General features: G+C 37.8%; 1 protein-coding gene across 1 annotated transcript; it reads left to right on the top strand.

Moving 5' to 3' along the window:
• The first annotated feature begins 2 nt into the window (after positions 1 to 2).
• Positions 3 to 25,690, top strand: plpp2b (phospholipid phosphatase 2b). Its single transcript, XM_077535006.1, has 8 exons — positions 3 to 38; positions 732 to 887; positions 1,133 to 1,257; positions 18,981 to 19,132; positions 19,208 to 19,470; positions 20,404 to 20,461; positions 22,831 to 23,007; positions 24,727 to 25,690. Exons 2-8 carry the CDS (start codon positions 877 to 879, stop codon positions 24,874 to 24,876), a joined length of 936 nt encoding a protein of 311 aa, XP_077391132.1. The 5' UTR covers positions 3 to 38; positions 732 to 876; the 3' UTR covers positions 24,877 to 25,690.
• The last annotated feature ends 618 nt before the right edge of the window (positions 25,691 to 26,308 follow it).

Below are 26,308 nucleotides of genomic sequence, written 5' to 3'. Positions count from 1 at the left end.
AGGCAGGCACATTGAGGAAGAAAATTCAGTGTAACCAGGTAACTTGTCAATCAAATGGCTCATTTAGAGCAATTTTGCAAGTGGATGTGCATGAGGCGGGAAAGCTGTGCAGAAGACAGTTGTCTAACCATTTAATGTTGTGTCAATCAAATGGATTTCCCTGGCAGCTTTATGAGACCGACAAGAAAAATTGTGTGTAACCAGATAATGTGTCAATCAAATAGTTTATTCAGGGCATCGTTGCAAGCGAATCTGTGTGCATGAGAGTCTAACCCCTAACCCATGCTCAAAATTATTATGTGCAAATTCGTTTTAGCATGGTTTTATGATCCTAAAATAAATCCAACTCCTCTCCATTGCCATTTGCGGAGCCTGTTGTTACTGGAAAATCCCAGAAGGGGGCAGAAAAAAACATTTGAAATACATTTACGCTTAAATTAAATCTGACATTCCTCAGTGTAATGTTTCACTGACTCGACCAACATAATGTGTTCATCTCCTTCACGTATTTCAATTTAGTCGTGACAGAAGTGCAATTAAAATGAGTGTTTGGAAGCTCAGGCTTGCTGACATAAGCAAAATGTAAGCAAATGTAGTTTTGCTGTCCAAAACAGGTTCCAAAAGGCTGCAAGCAGAGTATTTATTTATTTGTCAGCGTGTCGATTTTGTATATATTTCTTGCATATTTGTAATTTAATGCTGATTTTTATTTTTTATTTTTTTTATTTTAGCATCCCCTTCCTTCCATTTCCTCCTCAAGGAAGACAGGAAATAGGAAAATGGGAGGGAGACATGGAGACGTAAAGGGGGAGGTGCCCAGTGTCGCGGTTTTGGGTGCTGTGCTTTGCCTTCCCTACAACGGCGTGGACTGGAAAGATGTGTGGATGGTCTGTGCGGAGTCTCTCGTAAAATATTCCAGAACGCAAACAGGACGTCTTTCTTTATTTTCACTTCATATTTTTACGACTTTTCCCTACACTTTTTTGACAGGGACAAGCACTAGCGTTTGTGTGTGTGTGTGTGCGTGCACGCGCACAGGTAGACGCTAGAGATTACCCCGGAAGAACCCGAAATGCAGGTTGCGTTTTTTGTTGTTATGTAGCAAAGGCGAGCGTAATGGCGTTGTTTACAGGTACAGTTTGAGTTTGTTTCTTCACCTCAATGCGCCCAAAGCGAAGTTGAAACGACGGCGAAGCAACATGAAGGGTGTGAAGAAGAAGCTGTACGTGCTCATGGACGTGCTGTGCGTGCTCGTGGGTGAGTACGCTACGAATTCTTTTGACGTGTAGTACCAGGTTTTACTATACGTGTGTGTTGTGACAGTTACTGTGGAATGTATGTGACTATCATCCCCGCACACACACACGCACGCACGCGATGGTCTAGATTTGACTCCGTAGGTTGGCCATTCTTCTGTATGTGATCAACTTTTCCCAAATGATTCCCCATTCTCCTTCTCAGTGGCGTGGACAGAGCAGGAAGCTGGAATGTTTGTTTATGGAAATGTGATATTCCATTTTTCTTTGCCAAGAATCCAACCAGGAATGTTCAATTTCCAGCTTCAGCACTGCATGACTCCCCCAAAATATCCATTATTGTTATATGTGTATTGTATAATTATGTGTGCAGTTAGATGTTTCTGGTTCCGAACAAATCCCTGGGCGTCCGTGAGCCATAACTTGTGGCCGCACTAAATTTGTAATAAATTAAGTTTGGAAAAAGAAATATCTGCAAAACTCATACTAAACTCCTACCTACCTTAACTTTGGGCAATATAAATTTGACAAAAACGATGCGGCATTTCTTGCCTTTTTCTTTTCATTAGGGTGTCCCTAATGTATTTAGAAGATGGATGGTTGGATGCACCTAATGAAGTGTCCAGTGGTTTGAGTTTGGATCTCACGATGGCTGTTTGTTACATAAACATCCTGCATCTGGTGCTCTGTTGTCACATCCGGCCATGCAGGTCCCAGTTGCATCCCCCAAACATAATCTTAAGTGAGGTTGAGGAGGCCATGCAATAATGGCTTGGCAGATCATGTCATTATACTGACCGTCAGCTCTTATGGGCACAAAATACTTTTCCGGTTTGGTTAGTAGTTTTGTTTGCATGTGTTTTCACACTGTAAAATGTTGCCATTCTCTCTATGTATTTTTTGGAACTGTAACCGTTCCATTTTACTGCATTTTGCTTTGTGAGCCGGGAATTATAATGTGGAAAGAGCAGCACTTCAATCTGGGAGGGAGTCTGATTCCTTTGTGTCATTCATAGCTGGGCCTGCCCTTGTCAAACAGCTTCACTACTCAATGACTATGCATTCAGTGTCTTTTTTATTTATTTATTTATTTTTTATTTTTTTAAATACAATGTTGCCGTCTGTTTATTTTCCTCTTGGAATTAATCCAATAATCTCCTGCATATTTCTGCTTCACTAGTTATGAATTCACAGATTTTTTTTTCTATTAAGCTGTCCCCATCTATTTTTGTTGTCATTCTGAAATATCCGCTAAATTCCTGGCTCAGTATATAGAAGTGGTGCATCTCGACTGAGAGACAAGCTTTGTGTGTTGGGGGAGGAGCTAGGTTTAACCTGGGTTGTTGGACATTACAGAGAGTCTTCACCGCAAATCTGTAAATCGTATATTTTTAAGGATAGTGTAAAAAGAGTTTGAAATGATATTAAATTGTTTTGAGATTCCAGTTTGTAGTATTTTTACATTTGAATCCATTAAAATAGGCAGTTGGAATTTTTTTTTAGGGCTAATTACTTAATTAATTTACAGTAGGGCTGCACAATATTGGAAAAGCATGCGATATAGTTGTTGAATATCACGATATCAATATTATTGCGATATTCAACATGTACCTAAAGAAATATTTTTATTATCAAATATAAGAATAACATATTTTTCTTGTGATAAAATAAGCACGTTCAATGTTCTTAGTTAATTAATTGTAATTACCCTAGATGATGTTCAACTATTGGATCGTGATGCACGTTTAAGTTTGTTTCAGATTGGTCAAATTCAGGTAAAAGCGAAAAATCCTTATGAAAATTATCGCATGTCTTTGTGATGTGCATATTGCATGGGCCAATATCGCGATATCGATATATTTTCAATATATTGCCCAACCCTAATTTACAGTATTTAACCATTAACTAACCATTCTGTTTTTTTCTCTCTTAGTTTTGCATTTCACCATGTTTTTCCTGATTTATTTTTAATTATTATTTTGTTATGTATTTGCATACCATTGTTAAATTGCACATTCAGTCAAAGTACCCCAAGGATCGAAAATGACAGAACACTTATTACCTAAATAAATTTTTGAGGTGGTATTTGGTGCGAGACGTTTAAGAACCAATGTAATAGAATCTACCTGTATATCGTCACAACTCCGAAAAAGAGGCTTTTACATTGTGAAAGCTGTGAAGTGTGCATATACCGGTACTTTAAGTGTGTAGAGGGAGTGGGTGTTGGCTGCAAGAAAGGCAACATCAGGGTTTACCTCTCCCAAGGCATGGTTGTCACTTCATCAGCACAGTAGTAGGCGTACCTTAGTTCATAGAGATCAACATGTACACACCCACATTCCAAATGACCGCACATGGAATTACACATCTTTTGTTATGAGCGCTGAAATATAATCTCTATCGTACAAAATGTCTCATTTACAAACACCGTCACTGTATTAATTCTACAAACTGTACATTTTTCTCTATTGTTACTCTCCCCAAAGCCCTTTAGCAAGCATTTCCTCATATTATTCTCAATTTATTGGTGGTACTGCAGCTTTTCCTGGGAAAATGGCTCTTCCAGCATTCTCAGGCAGTCGTTTTGGTGGGAGCAGTTTTTTCTCAGGAGAGCGGCATCCTGGAAACCGAACACGCGTATGTTCCTCTGGGGCCCATAACGTCTTCATTTTTTTCCCCCACTGCTATGTTTCTAATGGTGAACTCTAAATTGGGTAGGATGTATGAAACCTTTGAATGGGATTGGCATGCATTAATCTTACATAATGGAGATTACACGATAACACTGAGCAGGATGGCCGTTGAGTGTAGCGTGCTTTTACTTTGGTTAACGCAGCGTTTGCTCGGTGAGTTATATGGCAACACAATTTGGAAAAACTTCTCACAAAATGACGTATACTTAACAAAGCTGATTTTTTTTTAATGTTTTGTTTATATTATTAAATGTATGTAATATTGTATTGGTCATAAAAAAAACATTCATTGCACTTTGTCAAACTAGAGATAGCATTTTACATTTTATATTAAATCACAATTTTACTTAAAAGTAAAAGTTAAATTTCCCTAAATTGTTAATTTATGCCTAGTACCATAATTGCCCATGCCATTTTTGAACGCATTGCGACAATGTTTTGGTTTGTGCTGTTGTCGGTTGCTATGGACTTATGATCTTGTATTTGTTACCTTGGTTTTGTCATATAGGCCTTTATTCTGTCATGTACTGAGCACAAACTGGAGTGACATGTTTGTCAGTATGTCAAGATTTCTTCGACCGGGTGTCTTGGTCGATCGAGTTCTTTTTTTCGAGGCCTCTGTGGTTACAAGTGTATTTTTGTGTTTTGCATCCAGCCCTGCTCTCTGTTGTTACTTTGTATTTTTGGATATAAAGACTTTTTTTTTTTTTTTTTTACTTCCATATCATGTCTGACTATCTTATCAGTGGTCCAGTCAGGTCCGCAAGTTCACCTGTTTGCGCTCTTTGGTGTCAAGGAAGTTGAAATGATACATACATTGAATGATTCTTTACTTTTAAGGGTAATGTAAGATTAGTTTGAAAGATTCAAACTAGTGTTTTTAGATCTTTGTACGTGGCATTCAAGTGGATGATGTCTTATGGAGGTTCCCTTGATTTGTAGAAAGCTCTGTTACGTAGCATAATGAAACAAGACAGCTTTGCACATTTTTTTTTTTTTTTTTGCTTTTTGATCACCACTTGAGAAAGAGTAAGACCATGTTTATAACAGTGTAGAGAGCTCGGACAAACACACACTTGTCACATGCTCATAGTTCCATAAGGCCACACAGTATGTGTATATAGTATATTGCCCATCTTTGAAGTCACATTCATTCTGGCCGACTCTGTGGACATTGACGCTTTGGTTTTAAACGTGTGTGGCCCGCTTCTTTCATTCCATCCCACCACCGCAAACGCTTTTTCAAGCAAACCCAGACGACTCATTGACTGGCAGCCCTCGGTCGACCTCGCCACCGCCTCCTCCCGCAGCTAAGCATGCGTGAATGATGGCTCGGGCGAAGCAGCAGGGATTAAAAATAAAAGAATGGGCAGCAGCGGCAGGATTTGGTGTGACTGTTGAAGTTGGGCGTTCCTGCACTCAATCGGAATTCCAGGCCAGCAGTGAAGGCTCAGCACATACCTTCACCCTGAGTCAGGCCGGCTCGGGCTGAGACTGTCAGAGAAGAGGGGACGTTGGGTTGTTTTGTTGCTTCATGTCGCCTTGAAAATGTTGTGGAGGGACGTGAGGGTTGAGTAACAGGCAACCTAAGACACCCTTTTGTGACTGTCACAAAGCCATCTTTTTGGGAATTGATTATCCGATTGATTAGTCCTCATTTAGCGGTGGGGTAGATAAAAATTCAGAACACCTTTTCAGAGTTAAGCAGATACTGAAAGATTTACTTGTTTGATTTGACACTTGATGTGTGGACAGGCACTACAGAGAGACAAATATTTGTATGCTGAGGTGTTATTGATATACTCCCACCACCCTCGAAAATCCTTATGGTGATGTAACTGCATGTGGTCTGGAAACAGATCATTAACAGTTGAGCATGTTAGCAGTTAGCACTTGCCCAGCTATCAACAGTTGCGCTTAGCATTCGTGGCCTTCTTGTTGAAGACACGTCTCATGGTTTGTTGTGACGCTTTATGGTATGCTTGAAATGTTTACTATGCGATCAGCGAGCCAGCACGGGCATTGGTCCGAACTGATTCTGACCACAGAAAGCTAACTCCGGGTGCGAAGGTTTCTTAACAATAATATGTTATATATGACCTCACTCGTCTAAACATGACATTCTGATTAATAATACAATATATAATATAATAAAAGTTATGTAGCAAAATCCAGCCATTTTTATCAATCTCAGGGAGGGCGGCCGTTTTGTCACTTCCTGGCGACTGAAGATGACATCACAGTTGCTCAGGGCTCATGCAAAGTCCAATCATAACTCACCTGTTTTCTGAAGCTGAGCTGTGATTGGTTGTCACCTGAGCAACTGTGATGTCATCTTCACTCGGCAGCAAGTGACAAAATGGCCGCCTTATGGTATTGATAAAAAAAATTAAAAAAAAAAAAAACAAAAATGGATAGATTTTGCTGCTTAACTCATTCTACTAACACAATATTAACCAGAATACCATATTTAGCCGAGTAGGGCTGCTTGGAAGATTGTAAATATTCATTTATTTATTTATTTATTTATTTATTTGTGGGGTGGGAGGGGACTTCCTCTTTAATGTGAACTTTTAACCTCTGCAACTTGATTGGAAATAAATAATTAACAATAAAATAATATGGTTGCTCAATTACATGAATAGGATGTGGTTGTGTTCGGTATTACACTTGCCACATTTTAAGTGCCTTTGCTTCACCCCAAAAAAGTTTAGCTGTTCTTGTAGTCTTTCCCAACATGTTTTTGCTACTTCTCCAACAAGCTTCAGGCATTACAAAAAGAGCACAAGAATACCCAGAAAGGCACAACAGATTCAATCTCACAATATTTTGTGGCCTAATTGGACACTTGTGGCAATTCCCCCCCAAAGCAGATGTTGACACATCTACATCCAGACTGCAAATGAAAAGCCATGTGCGCAAAGTCACTGCTGGCTAATTTAATGCAAACCATATTTAAAGTCACGGAAAGGCCATCAGAGGATATTTGACACTTGACTCTGTGCATGTGAGTTTTAGTCAGCAAATCTTTGCCAAACCAGCAACCAGAAAAATCACTTTTGTTTTGGGCCTGGCGAATCCCACATGGAAACGGCATGTGACCTTCTCACTGCCAAGAATATGAGAGTTGGCGCAACGAGCGTTCCCACGTGTGGCCTTGAAGTTACACCTCTCTCTCTCTCTTTCTCAACACACCTTGAAAATGTGCATAAGAATGGAACCAATGAAAACAACAGCTGCGTTTGTGAAAATCGAAGGAGAATTGCCGTCCTCGGCACGGTCGTGCAGGTGCAGCAGGTTGGGCGAGTCGGTGCCAGCCAGGCGCTCTGACGGGACGGTCCAGATGGAAATCGGAATAAACATCCAGGCTGCGACGGGCCACTGCGGTCCCTAAGGTCCGGTGTAATTGCACATGTGCGTTCTAAATGGAGCTCTCGCTATATTTACATGAGAGCGAGAAGTGTGTGGGAGGATGCTGCACACAAGACAATAACAGGCAGGCGGGTGGCCGGGGAAGAATGAATGAGATAAAAACAGAGTGGAGGATGTGAATGAGAGGGGCGAGTCATTTTCTTTCCGCGCTGTCATCTTACTTGTTACAGCCTCCACAGATTGCATTACGCCTATTTATAGTACTGAAAATACAACTTTGTTAAGTTATATTACAGTTTTTATTGAAATTAAAGTGATTTTATTCTTGTATTTCCCCTGAAAAAAATACAACTTTAATCTCTTAACATTGCTGCTTAGAGATAAAATAAAATAATGAAATTTTGTAACATTTTTACTCTTGAGATTTGTTTTTTAATAAATAAATAAATAACTTTTTTTTTATTACTAATTTCTGTATTCTAATATTTTAACATTAGTAATGACTTTTTATGTGTGTACAGTATATCACATCATATCAGCTCATAATATTACAACTTAATGTATTTCTTGGAATATTCCAGCTTTATTCTAGTAATGACTTCTTTAAAAAAAAATAAAAATAACTATTTATTTCTGTCATTAGTTTCATTTCATTTTAATATAAAAAAAAAATCAGTTGATATTGAAACTAGGCATGGGCCAGTTTGGCAGTGTAAGGTGGTTTTAAAAAGTCACAATTTAAACTATCACTAATACTAGTTGTTAATCAGCGCTTCTTTTCTTTCTTTCTTTTTTGAGGGAATGTCTAAGCAAGGCCCAGTATGATTGGCTGCTTGCAGAGTTGAGTAATTTAGCCACCTCTGAAATAATTGGCCCAATTAACTTGTTTCTTTCTCTTTCTCAGAGCACAACGGAGGAGTTGGGAGGGAGCAAGATAAGATACTGCAAACGCAGACGGTTTTTAACGTGCATTGTCGTTAAAAAAACAACAACAACAAAAACCAGAAGGTACCAGGTGGTACTAGTTAGCCCCCAAGGACAACATGAGTAGCCAACACATCTGTTCTGAAAATAGCTCATTAGTAATGGGAATATGTAACGTAGGTGACTTAAAACAAAAGGAGAATATTAACATTTATTTATTTAAACTTAACATGACACGCATTTCTTCCGCCAAATATTCTATAATTTGTATAAAAATAATAGATTGTTGAAAAAAAATGCAGTTTAGTTTTTATTTGCCCAAATAATAATAATAATAATAATAATTAAAAAAAGTGTGTGTGGGGGGGGGTCATTTCAGAGCAATTATTTTGATACCGTGACATTTTTTGCTCTGTTATCATGCCATCAGAATTCAAATAGGCATGTCTAATTGAAACTTCAGTCAGAGCATTTTTTTCTATTATATTCATGTACTGTATTCTAAGACTTATTCCCAAAGAACATCACATTACTACTTCTCTTGTGCAATATATATAGTTTGGCATCAAAATCCAGTCCAAAATGAGTCGGCTTTCATCCAGGAAGGAAATCCTGATCCCAACATCCTGCGCCTTCTAACAGACCTCCCCTTTGCGGGAGATTAGCCTGTCCACATTACACACAGCCACCCCGTAGAAACCAGGTGCCCCATCCTGACAGATGATTCTCCCTTTCCTCTTCGAAATAAAGTCAGTCCACACTGTCAGCAAGATGTCTGAGTTAAGCCCCAATGAGACCAAGCGCTCGCTCTTTAAGTGGTGTCGCTCCGTCTTGCGGGCTTGTCTCGTGGTCTCTCGGAGGCCCAGTTTGTCTACAGATGCGTCTATTTTTGACCCGCCGCCGCTCTGTATCTGTGCGTGCTTTTCAACAGCTTGTTTGAGTGCACGCTCGGCGTGGCACTAGAGGTGTGCAAAATTTCCGATTCTTAGATTATTCACGATTCGGCCGTGCAACAATCGAGAACGATTCACAAACGTCCAAATTCCGATTATATAAATATGCCAAGGGAAGCGAAACGAGCGAAAAGTACGCGGAACTGAAACGCAGTAGCGCGCGCGGTCTTCGGGACGCTTAATGGGACGGACAGAGAGTACACATCCACAACTCACGCCTCGAGATTCAAAACAAAAACTAGAGCTGCGAGCAGCTATAAAGGGCCCTCGCAACCCGTGCCACGTTGGGGTATTTGCACGTCGGGGTACTGGCACGTTAGGGTACTGTTTCATAAGAAACCGTCTAAATTGTAAATGTTTTGCCATGCTTTTTGTGTTTGTTCACATTGCTATGGAATGCTTTGTCGAGGTATTCGGCTGATAGGTATGCCTCCCAATATTCACACATCTAGTTGAATCATATAAAAAAAAAAAATTCTTTGCAAACAATGCATCGCTACAGCAAAGGCGTGCCACGTTGGGGTACTTGCACGTCGGGGTACTGGCACGTTGGGGTACTGTCAAATAGGACAAGGACCATCTAAAATGTTTTTGACAAGCCTTGTGTGTGCAAAGTTTAATCAAAACGCAAAATATGGTGCGCAATTCCCAAAATAAATTCAAAATGGCGGACTTCCTTTTAGGTTTAGCATACGGCTACAGAATACTTTTTGTAGGTCTTAAGCTAATAGGTATGCCTCCCAGTTTTCACAAATCTAGGTCAAGTCATCTTTAGTTGTGTATCGCTTGAATCATACAATTGGAAATGCTCCATAAAAATGCATAGAGGGCGCTATTGAGCACAACGTTGGGTTACTTGCACGTCAGGGTACTGGCACGTTGGGGTACTGTTACATGGAACAAGGACCATTTAAAATGTTAGTTTTTTCCATGCCTTGTCTGTGCAAAGTTTAATGAAGAAGGCCAAAAATTATGTATAATTCCCAAAATAAAATCAAAATAGCGGACTTCCTCTTTGGTTTGGCAAATGGCTACATAATACTTTTTTGTAGGTCTAGCATAATCATACAATCGGAAATGCTTCATAAAAAGGTCTAGAGGGCGCTATTTATTTCAAATTGCACAATAAATCTCTGAAAATTCATGTTCATGACAAGTCTGATGTGTTTGCAAAGTTCCATGAGTTTTCATGTGTATAAAAAAAAAAAGCAGCACTTGACAAACAATGCATTGCTATGGCAACAGCGTGTTACAAAATAAAAAACTTTCGATTACTTTGCATCTTAAACATCTTAAGATGAAACACACCAAGTTTGAAGACAGTCGGATAAATTTTGTAGGAGGGGTTCGTTAAAATATGACCCCTGAAAGTTTTTCCTTGCCCGGTTGGAGGGTTAGATCAGGGGATGTCGCAACTTGTTTGTGGTTAAGTGCTACAGAAGTAAATGTGTCTTAACAACCTCATGATTGAATGTGTTTTCAATTCTCTAGGATGTGATTGGATTGTATCAATTAAATGTTCTTATAACTGATTCAGTGAGTAGTAAAAATAGTGTGTCAAGTATAATGACATGAAATATAAGGAATACAAAAAACAAAACAAGAACCCTCTAAATTACACATTTTGTTCCAGGCTTTATGTGCGTGCATAGTTTGAGTATACACCTAGGTTTAGGCCAGGAGTGTTCAAACCTTTTGCAAAGAGGGCCGGGTATGGTAAGGTGAGAATGTGTGGGGCCTAATCAACCATTTAGTTTAGCCTGACATAATTTTTTTACATGCATATGTAAATATATATATGTGGACAAATGTGTACATATGTCTACAAATTTTTGTAGCTCGAGCTGCTTCGTCCAACTGGGAACGCTGCATTAAGAAGGATTTTTTTTTCCTTTGCCAACAGTGCATGCCACGACAACAGCGTGCGACGAAATAAAAAGCTTTCAATAACTTTTCATCGTCAACATCTTAAGATGAATCACACCAAGTTTGAAGATGATCGGATAAACTCTGTAGGAGGAGTTCGTTAAAATAAGACCCCTATGAAATGGCCAAAAAAATGGCAACATGTTCCAAAGTAAATCAAAATGGCAGACTTCCTGTTAGGTTTAGCATATGGTTCAAAAAGAGTTTTTTGTACCTCGAGGGCTGTTACATATGTCTTCAAAATTTGGTCACTCTAGGTGAAACGTACAGCCGGAAATGCTTCATTAAGTAAAAATTTTGAAATGCAAAATTTGATGCCCTGCCTCTGGCGGACTTCCTGTTAGGTTTAGCATATGGCACCAACAGGCTTTTTTGTAGATCATAGTCTGTTACATATGTGTACCAATTTTCGTAGCTCTAGATTAAACGTATAACCGGCAATACTTCAGATGAAACATGCCAAAGAATGAAGACAATCTGATAAGTTTTGTAGAAAATATGAGGCCTATAAAAGGCCCCCAAAAAATGGCTACAAATAGCAAAGTAAATCAAAATGCCGGACTTCCTGTTTGGCTTAGCATATGGTTCTAAAAGACTTTTTTGTACATCGTGGGCTCTTATGTATGCCTCCAAATTATCATAGCGCTAGGTGAAAGGTACAACCGGGAATGCTTCGTTAAAGAGGAGTTTTTTAGCTCAAAAAGTGATGCCCGGCCCTTGCGGGACTTCCTGTTGGGTTTAGCACAAAGCAGCAAGAGACTTTTTTTGTACATCGTGGGCTGTTACATATGTCTACAAATTTTCGTAGCTCTAGCTGCTTCGTACAACTGAGAATTCTTCATTAAGAAGAATTTTTTTCCTTTGCAAACAAGTGCATGCCACGACAACAGCGTGCAGCGAAATAAAAAGCTTTCAATAACTTTTCATCTTCAACATCTTAAGATGAATCACACCAAGTTTGAAGATGATCGGATAAACTCTGTAAGAGGAGTTCGTTAAAATAGGACCCCTATGAAATGGCCAAAAAAATGGGAACACGTTCCAAAGTAAATCAAAATGGTGGACTTTCTGTTAGGTTTAGCATATGGTTCAAAAAGAGTTTTTTGTACCTTGAGGGCTGTTACATATGTCTTTAAATTTTGGTAACTCTAGGTGAAACGTACAGCCGGGAATGCTTCATTAAGTAAGAATTTTGAAACTCCAAATTTGATGCCCCGCCTCTGGCGGACTTCCTGTTGGGTTTAGCATATGGCACCAACAGACTTTTTTGTAGGTCATAGTCTGTTACATATGTGTACCAATTTTCGTAGCTCTAGGTTAAACATACAACCGGCAATACTACGTTTAGTAAGAGTTTTGAAACTCTAAATTTGATGCCCCACCGCCGTCATATAGTATGTCGAAAACTTTAGATTTTTTACCATGGTGTTGTCCCAGGTCTTGAGATGGTACATCCCAAGTTTGAAGTCAATTGGATTAACCGTGTAGGAGAAGCAGGCAAAAGTATGACCCCTGTAAATGTGCAAAAATTGGCCAAAATTGGACATTTAAATACTCATATCTCACTTCCTGTCTATTTTAGGGTACACACATCAAAGAGGTTTTTGTTCATCTGGATGTGCTACAGGTGCCACACAATTTTCATAGCCGTCGGACAATCGTAGCGGGCCAGGGATCTGTTTAACCTATGTAGGTGGCGCTATGGAGCCATTTTTCTGTTATCACCTATGGAGACTTTAAAATATCAAATTTTTCGCCAGGCCTGACGTGTGTGTAAAGTTTGGTGAGTTTTCGTTCACGTTTAGTGTCTCAAAAATGTGATTGTTTGCGGAAAAGAATAATAACAAATAAAAAGAAGAAGAATAATAAGAATTCCTTGAAAAACAATAGGGACCTCGCAGCGGTCGCTGCTCGGGCCCTAACAAGCATGGCTGAGCTGACCAACCCACCTCTTCGTGAGATCAGACCTGCTCCGAAAAGGCAAACAACTTGAGGCGGAAGTATCAGCTAGCTGGCTGCAGTGCATCGGTTAGCGTTCTACAGGGCGCCGCGCAGTGATACGAACGAACGAACAAAAAAGTAGTGGCTGGCGGTAATGGCGTCTGACTTTATTCAGAAAAGAGTATTGTGATGGAAATGTATCACGCTTTTGAAAACAAAAAGTTTTTAGAAGAAAAACGCTTTATTTCCGAGACCCCAGCCATCTTGCTGGACTATTTTCTTTTTTTATTTTCTTCTCGTCCAACGTCGAACCAGAACTGGTGTCACCGAACGCTGTCAGAAAGAAGTCAGTGCTGATCGCACACACGGGAGGTGAGGATCAAATTGAGATTCATGTTAAAAAAGCCGAACGATCCCATTAATGTTTACACGTTCATGTTTACACAAGTTAAAAAGCAGAAAAGCACTTGAGGGTTTTTTTTTTTTTTTGTACCTCTGAGAAACTTTAATGTTTACATGTTCATCTTTACACAACTTAAAAAGCAGGAAAGCACTTTTTTTTGTTTTTTTTTTAGGCATTTGTATTGAAGTAGTACTTCACATTGTCTTTCATTTATACCTCATTGCACTTTTGAGTGGATAAAAATAATATATTTTTGCTCAATGCTATGTTTTATTCTGTTGAAGACTGAATATACTTAAAAGCTGTTGTTACAGAATGAGGACTTGAGTATTTTATTTACTGTTTTGAACTGTTAACTTGATACTGAAATAGTAGTTTATGTAGGCCTGAGAGGACTTTTGTACTATTTTTGTAACTAATGTACGAAACATTAAAAGCACAAAAATACATTGTTTTTTTTCTGCTGCCTGGGGGGGGAAATCAATAATCGTTTTATAATCGAATCGTAGCCTCTGAATCGTAATCGCAATCGAATCGTGAGGTGCCCCAAGATTCCCACCTCTACGTGGCACGTTATATTATTTTGCCGTTCATGACAACAAAAGCATTCCGTAGACGTTGGCGGCTTTATTGTTCAAAAGCGTTTGACCCCTACTGAGTTATGGAAGAAAACTTTTTAATCTTATGCACTAAAGTGACTGATGTGAGATTAATGAATATAGAAGAAAGTGGCTTTTGAATAGCTCTCCTCTCTATAATGAAGTTCAGCATTTCACCGAAAACAACTTTAAAAACAGGTTTGGATTTCGTCATAATTCATGCATGAAATCGAAGTGACATTTACAATGCTTTTAAAAAAGCAAATAATCAGCTGTGGCCAACTCGCTCGTACGTACCTTTTTAATAAATGATGTGCTAAAACTGTTGTGTTTCAAGGCAAACACTCCACATTAGTGTTGGCTGATGTCATGTTTTGACACAGACAGTTCCACAGTCAGCAGTCTGGAAATATCTGAAGTCATATTTGGAAGTAGGCGCACATGAAATATAGTTGGAAGCCAAAGTGTGCTGCTCTGGTATCATTTTATGATCCCCACTCTGCCTCCCCGCTGGCCAGCTGGAGACAGAAAATGCAGAGGGGGGGCTGTGGCAAACATTTACGGAAAAGCAGACGACTGATGAGTTTAGTGGATGTGCGCTGGTCATCCATCATAATCTAGTGGCTGTTGATGGTAAAAGGCTTGCCTAGAGCAGATGTTCATCGTCCAAAAGCATCAGAAGATATGTCAACATGTGAACGAAAGTGCTGCCTTGAGATGGGCGTGATCAGATTTAAAGATTTTTCGTGGTACGGTCTCCTCCCAGTTGAAGTTTACTTAAAAATACAAAATTGGGATGCAATATAATATACAATAAATTTCACCGCTTGTCAATATTGGTTTATGGAACGGAAGACGGTTGACATATGCATCAATTGCTAATGCTAAATGCTATCTAGGTTGACTGTTCAACAGTGGTAAGCAAGTCAATACACTCACCACCATTAACAAACTTTTTTTTAACGGTATATTTCCAAACCAGAGGTAGGTAAACGCTGGCTGTGCAGTTTACCTACCTCCGGTTTGGAAATATACCGCTATGAAAATTATCTTACTGGCGACCACCACAGTCGATAGGACTACATTTCCCATGATTCTTAAATGCAAAAGCAGGAAGTACTTCTAGTTCAGGTCAACACCTGCTATTTAAGTCCGTCTTGCTACTGATTTAGATGCAAATGGGAACTCAAAATGTGAATTTAGAAATAAAAAGGAAGGAATTTAACAGTTAAATTTCCTTTTAATGCGTTTATCATATGAATTGTTGTGACAACCGATTGATTGACATATACGTGGTAAAAAAAATGGGACGAAAGGACTCTTGTAATATCGGGACAAAACAATGAGTTTGTGAAATCCGCCAGGATGTGGGACCCAGACCCGCTGTTGAACAGTCAACCAAGATAGCATTTAGCATTAGCGATTGATGCGCATGTCAGCCATCTTCTGTCCCGTTGACACCAAGCCAAAACGGGTGTCTGGTCACCCTCAGTACTATCAAACTAAACATAAAGCAAAGAAAATTACTATTAATTATGATTATAAAACTTTGCATAACTTTGCCTTTGGAATATCCGCTATTTGAATGCTAACACACAATGTAAAATGCCATAAACAGGTTAGCAAATAGCATCGATAGTTGCGGCATTATAACCCCTTAAATACACATTATATAATTATCCTTGTTTTATAATTAGTTTTACTGTAAAATTGCAAGTGACAATAAACAGCTTGCGGAACTTGGCTTCTGTTTTGAAGAATTGTTCATCTGCCAAACTGAAATATGTTGGTGCTCGTAATTTAAAAAAAAATTCTCACAACTCAAGACAAAAAAAAAAAAAAAAAAAAAAAAAATCAGTCAAGCGATGGCATGATGGCTGTTTTTATACTTCATTAAAAAATGCTACCAGTGACAATGACAACTATTTGCCACTTAGGAAAATAGTACGTGTGTCTCTGTCCTGGCTCCTCAGTACAATATGGTGATGGCAATATGTCAAATAATGGAAATTGGAAAGTCGCTTTCCACGTTCGTCACTGCGTTGGCTTGGCACAGTTTTAATTGTATTTACTCTTTAACCGTTATTAACAAAAGTGAGTCACCCACTTTCCAAACAGTAATGTTCCCTTTCCCACTTCCTCATAGTGCATTATCAAAGTATGACCTTTTTAAAGAGAGTAAAGTGGAACATCTTAAATGTATAAACATGGTTTACTATACGAGCAAAATCATTCGAAAGCCATTCATATTACAGATTTGTACAGTTTGTTGAAATAATGATAATATTGTTACATGAGTGCCACCATATTTCTGGCAGTAAACACGTTTTGGACTAAAACATCTTGCTACATTTTGATATTTATTTATTTGTATGCAAATGTGTAATATTGGTCGTGTGTGCCAATTTTCCAAGGTTTAGACCAGGGGTGTCCAAACTTTTTCCCTCTGAGGGCCACATCCAGAAAAATAGAAAGCTGCAAGGGCCACTTTTATTTATTTATTTATTTATTTATTTATTTATTTATTAACACATTCATTGCCAGACAAGCAAAAAATGCATCATTTGACGTCTTTTTCCGTCAATGGCAGTGAATGAGTTAAACATGGTAAAAATCAATGAAGCAATTATAAATTGTTGATATAATATGCGGTTACATATTGAAAACTGCTAACAGTCACAAGGCAAATAGTGACCCCTGTGTGCCACTCTAATAGATATGCCTCTCCACTGAGCAGCAACTGATCCCAACTTGACATTCTGAACCACAACAAGAACAATCGGTCGTCAACTGACCACACGTGATGTTTTCACAAATTGGACCTTGACACTAAGCAACAAGTGGATGAAACTATTTTTATTTCTGAGACTGAATTATTAGCTGCAAATTTGGGTCTTTGCATAGCTAGAAATGTTTAATGCACCATTTTTTATTTTATTTTTTAAACAGCATTGAAAAATAATTTTTACTATTTGCCGCGGGCCGGCAAAATTTTTTTTAGGGCGGGCCGCAAATGGCCCCTGCGCCGTAGTTTGGACACCACTGGTTTAGACGAAGATTAGACTTTTTTTTTTTTTTTTTCTCTTAAACACCTGACTCTTTATTAATATTATGACTCATTTACAAATATTATGACTTGATTCTCTTCAGCCTAATACCTGATATCAGGGCTTGCCCATCTCTATTATTTATGATCGAAATTGTCATTTACAGTGGTGCCTTGATTTATGATTGGACGAAGTCTGAATCATTTTCCTACCAGGATGTCTGTATGAACTTGCTGCTTACTAGCTTGCATTGCGTGCTTGCCCTTTTAAAGCACTTTGTCCCCATTGTCGCACACTTTAAATCCCCCTTGACTCACTTTACTAAAGTCTGACTTGTTGTCTAGCGATGCATCAAGGTCAAATTGTGTGTCGTCTTCCTCGAGGGGCTGAAGTGCATCGCTCCAAGGTTGCCCAGTGACGCCATCCCATAAAGGACTTATTGTTTGCTCCCCTTAGCACACACAAAGCGTGTGTTTTGCTCTTGATAGTGTCTGAGGGACGATCATGCTGCCTGTCGCTGCTGCTGTGTTCCTAATCAAATGTCAGCACTCGTCACCTTGGAAACGAGACAACACACAGAACAGAACCGCATTCATGGCAGTTGATGCTGAGTGGGTAGTAGGGCTGTTTATGCAAAACATTTTGTATTTGTACAAAAGATTAGCAGGGCCACATTGAAAAGAAAAGGAAATTATACTGTCACAAAGTATTTTTTTCCATGATGAAATGATGAAAAGACAGTAGAAATATTACAAGAATTATTTTACGAGAAGAAGTTTTGCTTGGTCGTTCTTCCCTTTCATCATGTCAACTGCACAACTGAAAGAATGGGAGGGGTCCTGCACTTCATCGAGAAATCGAATACTATAGAGGATCGTGCTGAGCTGTTTTTCTTACGTTTAGTGTGGTTCTGGCATTTCCTGTCAAGCTGTTTGCCTTGTGAGACGTGTGGATTCCAATGTCTCCATTAGACACTTTATTAGGTACACTTATGGGAACCATTACAAGCGTTTCGAATACTAATGTTTTTTGGACACTGTCAAGAGTTGTTTAAAATTATGTTCATATAACGAGAGGCTACGTGAGTTACTAAAATACTAGAAACAATTTTCACAATTTTTTTTCATGAAAGTACTGTTTTTGTTTTTTTGTTTTTTTTTATTACTACTTTTACTCTGGAAGTTTTATGAACTTTTCTCTTATGATTATATTTAGATTTAAGTTTTTATAGATCTATCAAGTACAATTCTGATGTTTGTTTCAAAAAATATGTCTGTTTTGATTGATTTTTTTTTTTATTTAAAAATGTAAAAGTTTTCTTCTCTTAATGTTGTTTTTGTTCTTGATGAGGCTTAATGTTTTTCCGCGTAATTGTTTCTTGGGGAAAAAAACAAAAGCAAAACAATTTTATTCCAATATGTCATTATTTTGTGATATTTTTTTTCGTAGTCATCTCATTATGACAAAAAAAAAAAGTCTTTATTATCCAAAAATATATTTAATTTATCTTTGTTCTTATTTTTAATGACTAATTTCTTTGATATAATAAATTATAATAATAATAATAATAATAATAATAATAATAATAATAATAATGCATTTCATTAATCATGCCTACAAGTAGAGAAAAAAAAATGGCGTGCATTTTTAGTTATTATAAAAAACTGAGTGAGGACCATATGTAATTTAATGATATAATATGCAGAGTAGTGTTAAGATCATGTTAAAAGTCATTATTTGCTCCTTTTTCTTTTATTTTATATATATTTTTTAATTTATGTGTTTATTTTTCCCGCGACCCTAGTGAGGAATAAGCAGTCAAGAAAATGGATGGATGTATTTATTTTTTTTCTTTTGCAACTACAGCGGCACTGCCCTTCATCATCATGACCATCGTCTTCAAACCTTACCAGAGGGGCGTGTACTGCGACGACGAAAGCATCAAGTACCCGCTCAAAACGGACACCATCAGCCACAGCATGCTGGCCGCCGTCACCATCTCCTGCACGGTCGTCATCGTACGTTTTTGTTCTCGCCTTCCACCGCTGCCAAAACTCACTCACTGCATAGACTCATTTCCTCATCTGACTCAGATTTCATCCGGAGAAGCGTATCTGGTGTACAGCAAAAGGATTTACTCCAATTCCGACTTCAACCAGTACGTGGCCGCCCTCTACAAGGTGGTGGGCACCTTCCTGTTCGGAGCGGCGGTCAGCCAGTCGCTCACCGACCTGGCCAAGTTCACCATCGGCCGGCCCAGGCCCAACTTTATGGCCGTGTGCGCGCCCAAAGCGTGCACGGGCTACATGCAGATGATCAACTGCACGGGCAATCCTCAGGACGTCACAGAGTCCAGGTAGGGCGATTATTATTATTATTATTATTATTATTATTACGCCGAATGAATCTGTGTGCCTGGGCGGTGCTGTTAATTGACGTTTGATCAGCAGGATGACCCTGAAAAATAAAATTACGCCCAGTTTCAGTGTAAATTTTGTAGGCATAGCGATTACGAACAGATTCACAAAAATCTCTACCGGAAAAGTCCGCCATTTTAGGGTCATTTTGGACATTTCCAGTGGTTCTTCAAAATTCAAGATTTTTCATGCTGTTTCACTGAACAGCATGAGTTTTGGTAAGCAAGTCTGTCATGAGTAGCCCCACAAAAAAAGTTTCAGGAACCCATACTCAAAAAGACAAAGAAAGTCTGCCATTTTGGGTCAAATTTACAATTTTGGCCATTTTCAGGTACAAGAAATCATGGTGTTTATTTCGTACTTCGTATTGTGTAAAAGTTATTTATTTATTTATTTATTTATTTTTATTTATTTATTTTTAAATGTGTGTGGGGTGATTGATGTACTATGTTCCTGATTTGAAAGTAAAAACAGATGTTTGAAAATGTCTTCTTCTATGAAGGACTACAGAAACCAGTAAAAAATTACTGTTAATATGCTGAAATCAGAGAATTTTGACAATTTTGCACAAAATAAAATGGCTCCAAACGATTACTTGATTATTAAAAAGGTTTTTGATTAATTTGCTAATCGATTACTTGTCGATTAATTTTGACAGCTCTAATGCCAAGTTTAGAGCAATGTTGGTTTTGATCGTTTTATGTGGGCAGAGCATGGCAGCAAAAGTTGATTACTCACAACAGAACGCTAAAATGTAATAATTCTTAACAGTTTAAGGCAGCTCTAAAAAGGTTTGACCAAAAAAGCTGGAATGTCACACATTATGTTCATATGTCCATTTGGATTGACATGATTATTTCTTCTGTTTCCAGGCTGTCCTTCTACTCGGGTCACTCATCTTTTGGCATGTATTGCATGCTCTTCCTCGCGGTAAGCAAAATTGATGGAATCTTTATTTATTTTTTTTTTATTTATTTTTTTTTTGTATTTTTTGATGAGTCATGCTCAAAAAGCAAACTCTCTGTCTGGTTTTGGCATTAAACAATTTAAAATGTTAATAATCCTACCTGTATAAAATGTCATTTGGCACCATTGTAAGATGCGGGAAACTCTTCAAAGTTTGACCTCAACATGACCCCTGACAAACTTGTGACGAATGCCACTCGTGTATTTGATGAATCTCGAATGTGATGCGATATGTTTCACATGATGTGAACTAATAGTCCCCAGATGGCGCGTGCAGCAGACCTTCGCACTTGACGCACATCCAGCCTCAAAAGCCTTATAAGGGATTTTTTTTCCCCTCCAACATGGCGATAAGTTGAGTGGAAAAATGTGCAAGTTGTGAGCAACGACCTGCCCGCTTGCTTCCCGGCAGAGACGTGATGTTCCACTTGATTAGCCTTGGCCTCATCCTTCACATAAACACACGCACAGACAGACTGACAAGGCGACGCGCAGACAGACAACGGCGCACAACAAGAGGCCAAGTAAAGCAGCGAAGATCGTTTCCTTGCATTTGCACTGCTTCATTACATACTAATAATTAGGGGTGTGAATTGCCTAGTACCTGACGATTCGATTCGTATCACGATTCACAGGTCACGATTCGATTCGATACCGATTAATCCCGATACGAATGGTCACGATTCGATACCGATTAATCCCGATACGAATTTATAAGTCGATTGTTGCGATTTTTTTTCATTCATATTTAGAAAATACTAATCAGTAAGCTTGTAGAGTGTAAGATTTATATGAAAATGTATTATTTATTTATCTGAAATTTCAGTCTTATAGAGGTTGTAATCTGTTTCATGTTTGAACAGCATTAAAATAAAAATATTAAGGCTTAATGTGCCGTTCATATAACATTCTTCCATGCTCAAGGTGTGAATCCTAAAAAAAAAAAAAAAAAAAAAAAAAAAAAATCGATTTTGCCTATTATTGAATCGATTCGAGAATCGCGCGATGTAGTATCGCGATATATCGCCGAATCGATTTTTTTTAACACCCCTACTAATAATAGTGTCCAGTGTTCCTCATCAATAGCGAGGCTGGACTTTTTGCACGTGGCTGCGTGGAGGTGTCATGCCAAGTTTTGCGCCTTCACCAGCAGCCATGCTCAGCCTGGAGAGCTGCCAACTTCAGTCCTCCAGATTATTGTAATTAAAAAACAAACAAACAAACAAAAAGACCATTTATTCAAAAATTAAAGTTGAAGTCTGCTTGTTTAGAGCTCCATTTATTGTACTGTGGTCCTATTTACTGGTTAAACAATAACTGACAATATTACAGCAGGCTTGTTAACATGCCTGATAAATAAGTAAAATGGGGGAAAAAAATAAAAACAATTTTAATAAAAGAACATCATTGTAGTTGAAGTATAAATTACAAACAAATGTATTAAATACGTTTTAAATAATAAAAAAAAAGTTAAATCTGCATGATTTATTACTAAATACAAATCACTACATTTAAATGTCCACAATAAAACTATTAATAAAAATCAAAAAAAAAAAAAATATTTAATGAATTAAAATACAAATAATTTTAATATATAAATAATGCGTAACATGCATGATAGATGTATTAAAATATAAAATACATTTTTAAATACGTGAGCTTTAAATGAATGGATGGTCAACTAATGAATTCAAAGTTAAAAATGTCTTAATTAAAATGCAAATAATGTTTTTGTTTTTTGTTTTTAAAAAAAAGCATAATAATTAATATACAAAATTAAAATACAAGTTATGAATGAAAATTAACCATGCATAATTGAATTCATGAATTCAATGCCAATTAGTGAGTCCTGTACTGTTTAATAGCAATACATTCATTTAAATTTAAATTAAATTAAAATACAATATTTAGAGGGAAAAAAAACACTTTTCTGAATTAAAATAGAAACAAATAAAAACATAGTTCAATTAGGAATAAACATTAGTGTAAACTTAAATTGTTGAATGATTTGAAATATAAATGAATGAGGTTAAACTACAATTCAAAATGGTTCAGAAAAATATATATAAATAAAGGTGTTACCATTATTATGAGTCCTATTCTTGCATGTTTAGTGTTGCGTAATATAGATTCACATAATTGTCAATGTGCTGCACCTGCACAACTGGTCTGCTTTTTGTGGCTGTGAATAACGTTCCGCCATTGTCACAGTCAGTAGACGTGTTGGTCCACAGACGAAAAAACACACCTTGATTTTTCAGTACTCGTCTGTCCGTAATAGTTAATAGCGGGTGGTCGACTAACTGCAGCTTCCTATCGCTGGTCGCCCGCAGCTGTACGTGCAAGCCCGGCTGGTGGCCAAGTGGGCCCGACTCCTGCGGCCCACCGTGCAGTTCTTCCTGGTGGCCTTCGCCGTCTACGTGGGCTACACGCGCGTCTCCGATTACAAGCACCACTGGAGCGACGTGCTGGTGGGGCTCCTGCAGGGGGCGCTCGTCGCCGTGCTCAACGTGAGTATGCGACACGCGTTGATAATCATAACAAGCGAATACTGCGCTAGGTAAATATTCATTCATGTGGTAGTGCTAGCTTGTGTTTACTGTGGAGACACCCGTACTCGCATACATATTCACATTTCTTTTCAATATTTTGCAAATGTTGTCGTCATTGCCATGGCAACATTGGATCGTTTGCTTTAGTTGTCTGTGATATCAGTGAGTCAGGTAGGACACCTCATCATTTGTTAGCAGTAGCATCATGCTAACGCGACTGTTCAGAGTTGTGATGTTTATTCTGAAACATGGGCTAAAACACGTTTTCCCTTTTTATTATCCGAACAAATATTGTGTAGTTTTATGCGAAGCAAGTCCATATTTTCCAAGGAAAAGGCCACAAAAGTATGAGGGGAAAAAAAAAAGTTGGAAAAATCCAAGATGTGTGTGCATTTGTGTGCATACAGACATACATAAATGCTTTGGAAATGAGGCCACCTTTGGCCTTCATGGTGCTGCATGCATGCAATTAGATTCTCTCGCGCTTTACCACCGCTGCTTTACGTGTGCGTGTGTGTTCCTCTCAGGTGTGCGTATGCGTGTGTTAATGTCTGCACGGTGAGCGCGCCAGACATACTTGATCATACTTTCCCAGCTTTTATTGCCGCTGACCACCTCATTCCGATGTACATGTCTTAGAATATTTTAAGAAAAAACAGGACAGTGAAGAAATAATTTTGCAAGACTATATGGAGAGAGGAAAGTCAAAATTATATTTTTACAGTAATTTTACAAGCAAAGAGTGGCGATAATACAAGAAAAAAGGTGAGCTAAAAAAGACAATTATTGGTGAAAAAAGTTGTGTAATTTAAAATAAATAAATAAGGTCATAAGCGTGCAAGGAAAAAGATGTTAAATGATTTTTTTTTTTTTTTTTTAAAGTGACCTACAAAAAACAAGCATCATTTCACAAGAATGGGGTTTTTAAAAAAAGCCACAAATTAGAGGCAGAAATTTGGAAATAAGTAAATAAATAATTAGATAAAATAAAATAACAAAAAATTTTAAAAGATATTTTTTTAAATAGTAATGTTACGTTTTTTTCGCATTAAAAAAAAGGTTTGATAGTCATTTTCCAAGAAAAAAAATCACAAATTATGTAAAAGGGGAAAAGCTGCAAAATAAGAAAAAAGTTGCAATATCTCAAAACGGCGTTTTAAATATAAGAAAACAAACTGTAACGTGCTGCAAGAATACATTTTGAATTTCAAAAGAATTTAATTGAAATTGGTGCAAACATTTTGACAAAATAATAAATAAAACATAATAATTTTTATTAAATTAATAAAATTTAAAAAGTACACTAAAGACCTTACATTTTGTGGAAAACTGACATTTTTTTTAGTTTCTTTTTTTTTTTAAATACTACATTGATAGAATAATACTGAAGAGAACAATTCTTGCCGTATTTGCCAAAGGTTTAACAAACAAAAATTGTCATAATGTAGCTAGAATACAGACACAAATTGTTGTAAAAAAAATAAAAAATAAATAAAAGCTATATTTCTTATTTATAGTTTAATTTTATGAAAATGTTTTTTTTTGCTAGAAAACTGACATAAGAAAAATGACAATATTACAAGAAAAAAGTAAATTAAGAATGAATGTAATTTTACGACTATCAGTTTGGGTGTGTTGAATGACGCGTTTCTGTGTGAAAAATTTTGTGCATCGCAGGTGCGCTACGTGTCAGACTTTTTCAAGAAGCGTCCACCGCGCCGCGTCAAGCCCGAGCACGGAGGTGACAGCGAGGAGCCAGAGAGGAAGCCCAGCCTTCAATTTGTCGACTCGGAGCACGGCAACCATTACAACTGCCACCCGGTGTGACACGCACTCCGCCGCCAAGTGAGAACGGACTGCAATGTGGATTTATAAAAGCTTTGTGCATATACCACTACCACGTTGCCCAATTTAAAAAAAAAGAAAAAAAAGAAAAAAAACATTTTATAGTCCAATGTAAAGATAACACTTTTTTTTTAAAAAGAAAAACTGTGTTAAATTATTGTAAATGTATGTTTGTATTTTTCTAGTGCAATCACCCTGCTTGCCACTTTGAGCTGCACATGCTCTATCTTAATAATGCTGCAAAGGATGTGCGTCTTATAAATTGTTTTATTGTTTTAACTAATGTTTGTGTTGAGCAGGGGCGGGCAAATTGTGCTCAAGTGGTCACATTTTATTTGGAAAACAAAAACGGTGCACCATACTTTAAAGAACAGAGATTGGCCGTATTTTGCCCACCCCTGTTGCCGCCATCTCCTTTTCCAAACGTAAGCCGGGATGTCCTCGGCAGGACAAAATGGACGCCATAGCTGTGTTTTTGTGAAGAAAGCAGGACAGATTCGGCATCCGACGACGGGTCGGACGCAGACCCGAGATGTGGCCGCTATTAATGTCGTATAGACAAGCAAGCACAAACAGCTGCTCCAGATGAAGTGTCGGACAAGACCCCCGCACCCCCTCCTTGACCCCGACATGTGCAGCCGCAGACGAACGCACAGGTGCGGGTGTCGCCAATGTTCTCAGCCTATGATGGTTTATCAGCGTGTGCCTTCAACTAGGTGCTATTGAGTGTTGCCTTGTAATTAGAAGCTTGATGTTGTTTGCGTGTACATTTTGGAATAAACATAATCTGCAATCAGTTTTTCTATTCTACAGCGGTGGGAAGTAAAGTACTAATACGTTGGTGCAGTTTTTTATTTATTTATTTATTTATTTATTTTAATTTACCAATTATAATTGTTCCACTTCACAGGCTTTTAAAGCCACACATGCTCAAAGTCACAGATACTACAGTAGGATGAGGATGATGACCCCAAGTGGACATGAAAATCTATACCTCAATTATTGTTTTTTTTTTTTTTTTTTAATCATGAAAAGTCGATGTTTAAACTCAATCAATGGGGTAATCAACAGAATATTTGATTGTAAAGTTTCGTAACTAGTGTGTGCGCACTTACGCAACCTTATCATCTCACTTGTTTATATCCCCCATCAAAGATCCCCCCCCCCCCCCCAAAAAAAAAAAAAACAAAATTGTCTTGCAAAAACTTGACTTTTGAACAGGGGTGTGTAGACTTTATAAATATTTTGCAACGTGTTTTTAGAAGTATGTAACGTCAATGAATTTCTAAAGGATTCATTGCTTTTTGTTCATTGTATTCTCATAAGCAAAAATATTCAGTGGTATGTTGTGAAAGACGCGCGTTCTATTTTTACAGGCTTTGCCTCGTTTACACTTCGCAGATTTAGATTTCTC

This window comes from Festucalex cinctus, chromosome 10, assembly GCF_051991245.1.
Source record: "Festucalex cinctus isolate MCC-2025b chromosome 10, RoL_Fcin_1.0, whole genome shotgun sequence".
NCBI lineage: Eukaryota > Metazoa > Chordata > Actinopteri > Syngnathiformes > Syngnathidae > Festucalex > Festucalex cinctus.
This window is presented reverse-complemented; position numbering and strand designations above follow the sequence as displayed.